At 47.3% G+C, this 7,471-nt stretch overlaps 1 protein-coding gene across 1 annotated transcript in view; it reads left to right on the top strand.

Moving 5' to 3' along the window:
• Window positions 1–2,343, top strand: part of LOC114790167 (nuclear receptor subfamily 4 group A member 2-like) — a 3,964-nt gene extending 1,621 nt beyond the window's left edge. Inside the window, exons 4-6 of the mRNA XM_028979963.1 lie at window positions 125–327; window positions 403–581; window positions 1,586–2,343. Of these exons, the coding sequence (XP_028835796.1) occupies window positions 125–327; window positions 403–581; window positions 1,586–1,833 (630 nt within the window). The 3' untranslated portion in view covers window positions 1,834–2,343. The remainder of the gene's footprint in view (window positions 1–124; window positions 328–402; window positions 582–1,585) is intronic.
• The last annotated feature ends 5,128 nt before the right edge of the window (window positions 2,344–7,471 follow it).

The following is a 7,471-nucleotide window of genomic DNA, read 5'->3' as shown; positions in this document are numbered from 1 at the left end:
TTTTGGACTTGCTGCTTTTACGTATTAATAACATGTAGAACATGGTATAAAGTGGACAGTAGTGTGGACAGTACTTTGGTCTTTGGTTTAACCCTCGAACCCTGACTTCCTCTCTTAAAACCAGTTTCATTCTGACCCTGAATTCCACCCTGCCGGAGACGACACGGGCCACATCCAGCAGTTCTACGACCTCCTCACCGGCTCCATGAGCATCATCCGAGGCTGGGCAGAGAAGATTCCGGGCTTCTCCGACCTGCCCAAGCCCGACCAGGAGCTGCTCTTCCAGTCCGCGTTTCTCCAGCTCTTTGTTCTGCGGTTGTCCTACAGGTACATCACGCCTGTAGAAGATGTCGAGATGATGTAAAACAGACTATATCTAACATAATCTAGAATATATTGCAGGTCCAGCCCCGCAGAAGGGAAGCTGATCTTCTGCAGCGGCGTGGTCCTCCACAGACTGCAGTGCGTGCGCGGCTTCGGGGAGTGGATCGACGGGATCCTGGAGTTCTCTTCCAGCCTGCAGAGCCTGGAGCTGGACGTGTCCTCCTTCTCCTGCCTGGCCGCGCTCACCATGCTGACAGGTGTCCTTTCCCGCTGCTGCGCTGCTGCGTTCCCGCGTTCCGGCGCTGCTGCGTTCCTGCGTTCCTCTCCAAACTGCGTTCCCGCGTTCCGGCGCTCCTGCGTTCCTGAGTTCCCGCGTTCCGGCGCTCCTGCGTTCCTGAGTTCCCGCGTTCCGGCGCTGCTGCGTTCCTGCGTTCCGGCGCTCCTGCGTTCCCGCGTTCCGGCGCTGCTGCGTTCCTGCGTTCCTCTCCAAACTGCGTTCCCGCGTTCCGGCGCTCCTGCGTTCCCGCGTTCCTGCGTTCCAGCGTTCCGGCGCTCCCACGTTCCTGAGCGTTCCGGAGCTGAAGCGCTCCTGCGTTCCCGCGTTCCGGCGCTCCTGCGTTCCCGCGTTCCCGTTTTTCTCTTCAAACGGCGTTCCTGCGTTCCCGCGTTCCGGCGCTGCTGCGTTCCTCTCCAAACTGCGTTCCTGCGTTCCGGATTTCCGGTGCTGGTGCGTTCCCGCGTTCTGGCGCTCATGCGTTCCCGCGTTCCGGAGCTGCTGCGTTCTCGCGTTCTGGCGCTCCTGCGTTCCCGCGTTCTGGCGCTCCTGCGTTCCCGCGTTCCGGCGCTCCTGCGTTCCCGCGTTCCCGTTTTTGTCTTCAAACGGCGTTCCTGCGTTCCCGCGTTCCGGCGCTGCTGCGTTCCTCTCCAAACTGCGTTCCTGCGTTCCGGATTTCCGGTGCTGGTGCGTTCCCGCGTTCTGGCGCTCATGCGTTCCCGCGTTCCGGAGCTGCTGCGTTCCCGCGTTCTGGCGCTCCTGCGTTCCCGCGTTCTGGCGCTCCTGCGTTCCCGCGTTCCGGAGCTGCTGCGTTCCTCTCCAAACTGCGTTCCTGCGTTCCGGATTTCCGGTGCTGGTGCGTTCCCGCGTTCTGGCGCTCCTGCGTTCCCGCGTTCCGGCGCTCCTGCGTTCCCGCGTTCCCGTTTTTCTCTCCAAACGGCGCTGCTGCGTTCCCGCGTTTCTAAACCTCGCCTCTTCTCCCCGCAGAGAGACACGGCCTGCGAGAACCCAGGAGGGTGGAGGAGCTGCAGGGCAAGATCTTGAAGTGCTTGAAGGAGCAGGTGCCGAGCCCGGCGCGCCACCAGCACCACCTCTCCAAGCTGCTGGCCAAGCTGCCGGAGCTGCGCACGCTGTGTACCCGCGGCCTGCAGCGCATCTTCTACCTGAAGCTGGAGGACCTGGTCCCGCCGCCCGCCGTCATCGAGAAGCTCTTCCTGGACACGCTGCCCTTTTAACGGACCTCACGTCCCCGCGTCGTGTCCCGCGTCCCCGCGCATTCGCATGGAGCTCCGCGTCCTCGTCCCGTCCATCACACGCCGTTTTCTACCTGCTAACCTCCATAACCCAGCTAATGGAATTCAAATAAATCATATTTAATATGGAATAAAACCATGTGATGGCTGTATTGTGGATAACCGAGAAAACTTCCACATCGTGCAAATCCCTTTATTTGGTTTAAATGAAAAGAGAAGTGATTGTGAGTAAAACCTCGGTGCGTGTTGGTGTGTATCTGTGGAGTAGAGATGGAGAAGAGATTATGATGATGTAAAGATCGCCCGACGTTGGACTCGGATTCACCTGCTGTGACGTCACACACCACGGCTCAATACTAATAACGCACCTTGGTTCACTAGGAATCGGACATAAAACAGCAATTTCTACTATATTACAGGTAATGACGACTTATTTCTGCAAGTAGACTGTACCTTCACACATGCTGAATAAAATGTACTTGTTCGTGAGAATAATGAGTGGACTTCAGCGACATCGTTACTGTGAAATTCAGCAGGTTCTACAGCCAGACCTTCACACCGCCGTCCTGGGTGCAGCAGGTTCCTCAACATCAGGCACAATTCGCACACACACACTCGCCGGAACAGGTTGTAGAGATTTCTCAGAGACCTCTGAACTTTATAACTAAATCCCAGCCTGGCCAACGCAGTGAAACGATTCCTTCAAAAGTCTGGGGCTCACTAATCCGATTTGGCCTCCTAAATCACACCATCTTCATATTTCTCATTTAGTTATGGCCAGAGGAATCAATGGTGGTGTCTTTCCCCCTTCTGCCACGAATGCATCACAGGTATCACCCAACTGCTGCTTCATTTAATCAGAGGAAACCATGAAGGCCGTTAATTCATGGCCATTTCATATTTCCTGCATTTACTGTCCACCCGTATCTGCTGTTGTTCCAAGGAAACAGTCGTCTGATTTAATATCAATATTTCATATGAGAAGGTCGGGGTTCAAAAAGCTCTGTAATAAAATAACATGATAGTTACAAATATGCGCTGCATATTTTACATGCAAGACAATCATAAAAAATGGGATGAAATTATAAATAAATACATTTATTTAAAACAACAAAATAAAAATGAACATTAAAAACTAAATATTCTTATGAAAACCTAATTAAAATGTTTTTATATTTAATGATAAAAGCCACATATTAAATAAGTGCATAGACACCGATTGAAATTTTCCTCTGAGTGAAGTTGAAGTTGAGCTTTATTGTCATTTTACATTTACATTTACATTTACGGCATTTGGCAGACGCCCTTATCCAGAGCGACTTACAACGTGCTTTCAAGTTTCCATCGATGAAGAGATCAATTCCGGTTCACTAGGACCCCAACTATAAATACATCTATTTAGTTCACTCTGTTGTAGATTCTGTACACAAAGTTCGACAACAAGAAAATTACAATTTAATCTAAGTATTCTTTAAAGAGGAAGGTCTTGAGCTGTCGTTTGAAGGTGCTCAGTGACTGAGCTGTTCTGACCTCGAGGGGAAGTTCATTCCACCACCGAGGGGCCAAGATGGAGAAAAGTCTGGATGAATGTTTTCCTTTTACCTTCAGAGATGGAGGGACCAGGCGAGCAGTACTGGAGGCTCGGAGTAAACGAGGTGCAGTGCGGGGTGTAATAAGAGCTTCATATGAAACCACCTGGTGCTGCATGTTATAAATCAGTATATAACATACCGATATAAAGTACTGATATAAACTGGGGTACATAACGTGCAAACAGGGGACACAGACAGAGCAAGAGTAACATTTAACAAGAAAAACACAGACAGCGCTAAACAGGAGAAATGAATAATAAAAGTAGTGCAAATACTGCTGTGCAAAAAGGAATTCAGAATTACCAGATGATATTACTCACTATAACAGAGCTAGTGTGTGTGTGTGTGTGTGTGTGTGTGTCAGTCCAGAGTGGACTGAAGGTGTTTGAAAGTGTTGCATAAAAATGTAGTCAGACATGATGGTACAATATATGACACAGAGTGCAGAGGAAAATAAAACACTCATACGCATGCAGTGGATATTACAATTGTGCAGACTGTTGAAGTGTGATGCAAAAAAATGAGACAAAAATCAAACAAAAATATTAAAACTGTGCAACAAACTGTTTGCATAAGTGTGCACGGCCTTAAACTAAAACGTTGCTGAGGAACCTTTCGATCTTGATCAATGTGGCACATAATGACCTGCCGATATTTCTACAAAATCCCACTCGTCGTGTGGTGAAGTCATATGGAGAATTGGCAGAAATGAGATGTTTTGGACCCTTCTCCTGACTGATACCTTCAACAACAGGTCAGAGGTCATATTAAAGCGTACTGTGGCCTCACACGTCCGTTTTATATCCACGGTGGAGCCGATTCAGGAAGGTTGATGGTGTTCAGCTCTGTTTCTCCAGGTTTCGGCAAGGCCTTGTAAAAATGATCACATTCGCATGCGGGGAGGGTCGACAGAACGTCTGTTTCTTGGTGCTTCCCAATGTCACTGATTGTGAAATGCTAAAATAAGGAAATCGATATTATCTGCGAAATGTCAAATGTATTATAATTATGCTGCTGATGGACTGGTGTAAACGTTCCCATGGGAGGAGGAGGTGTGTCGGAGGATGGATGGGGGAGGAGCTCCTCATGTTTCTCATGCTGCGGTCAGGGTGTGTGTGTGTGTGTGTCACCGACAACCTCCCCAACATCACAGAAATAAAAGTAAAACGCCTCCAGACCCCGATAAACCGCTGCTGATGTCCCTCGGAGGGAGCGACCATCATTTCCACTTAGCACACACACTGAGAAATGTCATATTTTAGCATTGCCACGGCGTAAATAACCAGTTTATTCACATGACTGCAACGCTAGTATTAAGTATTAACCAGAGTTCCTGGAATTCTGCCATTCTGATTGTAGTGGGACCAGATGCTGCCTGAACAGCTTCATCTCCTATACTGCATATAATACACACACTGCATACACACTTTATATTCCGTATGTTGTTGCTTCGTTTTGTCTTCTCAGGTCGGGCCAAATCGCGTTTCGTACAGAATCGTGGAATCTCTGAGATTATAATTTGCATCTGACCTTTCTGGTTAAAATCCTCGGAAGGCCGGTGATGATGTAGGACTGGGATTGATTAATTGAGCGTTCCGTCGATAAAAATGGATCTGCTGGCCGCCGGTCCGCTGAGTTCGTCATGGGACGGCGTGAAATGAAACTTCTCAGGAATCCTAATGTCTCCCTGGAAACATCTCCAACTGACGGACCGACCGAAACCAGAACAATTCACACATTTACAACCTGGGCTGAGAACAACAGGGCTTAAATTAGGCAAAGCCAAAGAAGGGAAGAAGGGAGGAAGGGAAGAACGGAGGAAGGGAAGAATGGAAGAAGCGAAAAATGGAAGAAGCGAAAATGGAAGAAGGGAAGAACGGAAGAAGGGAAGAAGGGAAGAAGGGAAGAACGGAGGAAGGGAAGAACGGAGGAAGGGAAGAATGGAAGAAGGGAAGAAGGGAAGAAGGGAAGAACGGAGGAAGGGAAGAATGGAAGAAGGGAAGAAGGGAAAAATGGAAGAAGGGAAGAAGGGAAAAATGGAAGAAGGGAAGAACGGAGGAAGGGAAGAATGGAAGAAGGGAAGAAGGGAAGAACGGAAGAAGGGAAGAATGGAAGAAGGGAAGAAGGGAAGAACGGAAGAAGGGAAGAATGGAAGAAGGGAAGAAGGGAAGAATGGAGGAAGGGAAGAATGGAAGAAGGGAAGAAGGGAAGAACGGAAGAAGGGAAGAATGGAAGAAGGGAAGAAGGGAAGAACGGAAGAAGGGAAGAAGGGAGGCCTGTGAATGTTGTAAACATACCGTAGAACTCCGTATTCTGCAAGTCCAGCCTCATACCGCATTTTGCTGCATTCTCAGAGCAATTTGCTTCATTGCTGGTCTGTAATAATTAGCAGATTATTTACATGCTGTCAATTAATTCGACACGCAATCTTGTAATTATGGAAATTGATTAGCTCTGTGTGTGTGTGTGCTTTAATCACCTCAGTATTGGGTGGGTTGATCTAATCTCTCCGGAACAGCTGCTTTCAGCTCCGTGCTGATGTCATAATCCCGTTTTATCAGTGGCGGAAATATTCTCAACACAAACGACTAAATCGCTCCTGACATACACACAGATAAACGTTAATGAAATTATTAATAGAGGATAACAGCTTGTCTAAATGAACAGGCGAAAGACTGAAGGAAGAGAAAATGTATAAATATCATGTAAATTAAATAGTTTGTGGTGGATAAGCAAATTAGAAAATGTAATTTATGATCTCACCGCTATAAGCGTTGCATTAAAAGATTTCTGATGGAAATAATATCTGAATCTGTATGGTTGAAATGAAGTGTACTACTATTAATGTAATTATAATTAGACCGGTGTCAGATAGTAAATGATAGAATGATGAATCTGGAGTGATGGGTGCGTCGGGAGTGTGGACGCCTCATTAGAAGCCGCTCTTGATTGACACCATAAATCTCAGCCGAGACTCCGCCCCCTCGGTGGCCGTACATAAACAGCGGCGGTTAATGAGGCGTCGGCGGGCGTGGCGAGGTAAATGCACCCCATCTTTTACTGTAAGGGCCGAGCGGGAGGTGGGCTCCAACTGCCAGGGCCGTCTTAATTATTCTCTGGGTAAATTAATAGGCACGTGAAATAAAAAGGCAATGGTCAGATTTTTGTGAAAAGGTCATCTTTATTAATTCTCTCTGCAGCTCACTCAGCACAGAGCATCTCGTGTGCTTTTATTAAGTTACTATTAACTTTTTAACCGAGTACTAAATGCTTAAGAAAAAAATAATATTAAGCTTCAAAAAAATGAAATCCTTCTGTGGTGCATTTTACATTTCTCACCCATTTCCCTTAAAATGTCAGCTCTTCATTTGATTCATTTCATTAAAACGGGATTAATGGAGTAAAAGATGAGTACGTTCTGGGAATGATGTGATGCTACTCGCAAAACCAGCCAACAGAACCCAGGCACCAAACATGTATTTCATGACTTGGTTCTAGAGAACTTAACCATCAACGTGAGAACAACGTTGTCTGAATGAGCCCCCATTTCTGGATAAAAGATTCTTTTTCTCGCCACTTGGCGGGACTTTGATGTCTGTATTGATTCGGGTATAAAAGCGTTAAAACCCTTATCAGGGCCCGAGCAGAGCGATCCAGGCCGAGCCCAGTGAGACCTCGATCTGTCCCTGCAAACCCCGTACGACCAGCGGAGTGTCTGATGAAATACGTTCTGATTTCGAGCTCCTGGACGAATGTCAGCTCAGGATTCCCTGATTCGTGTCACGAGACAATACATGTAGTTTCATGCTAAACCTCAGACAATGTGATCCAATACCTGTTTAAACATAAATAAGAGTCTAATTTTTCCTGCATGGTTTATAAATTAGCATTGAATGCATTTCATTCCAATCTTTCGTTCATTTTTGACAGATGGGAATCATTCTCAGGTCTGGAAACTTTCTTCATCTTGTCTGAAGAGCTTGCAGAGGGATGTGTCGGTGTGGGTAAATCCCAGCATCAGTAAGCCA

Source organism: Denticeps clupeoides, chromosome 5 (genome assembly GCF_900700375.1).
Source record: "Denticeps clupeoides chromosome 5, fDenClu1.1, whole genome shotgun sequence".
Classification (NCBI taxonomy): Eukaryota; Metazoa; Chordata; class Actinopteri; order Clupeiformes; family Denticipitidae; genus Denticeps; species Denticeps clupeoides.
This window is presented reverse-complemented; position numbering and strand designations above follow the sequence as displayed.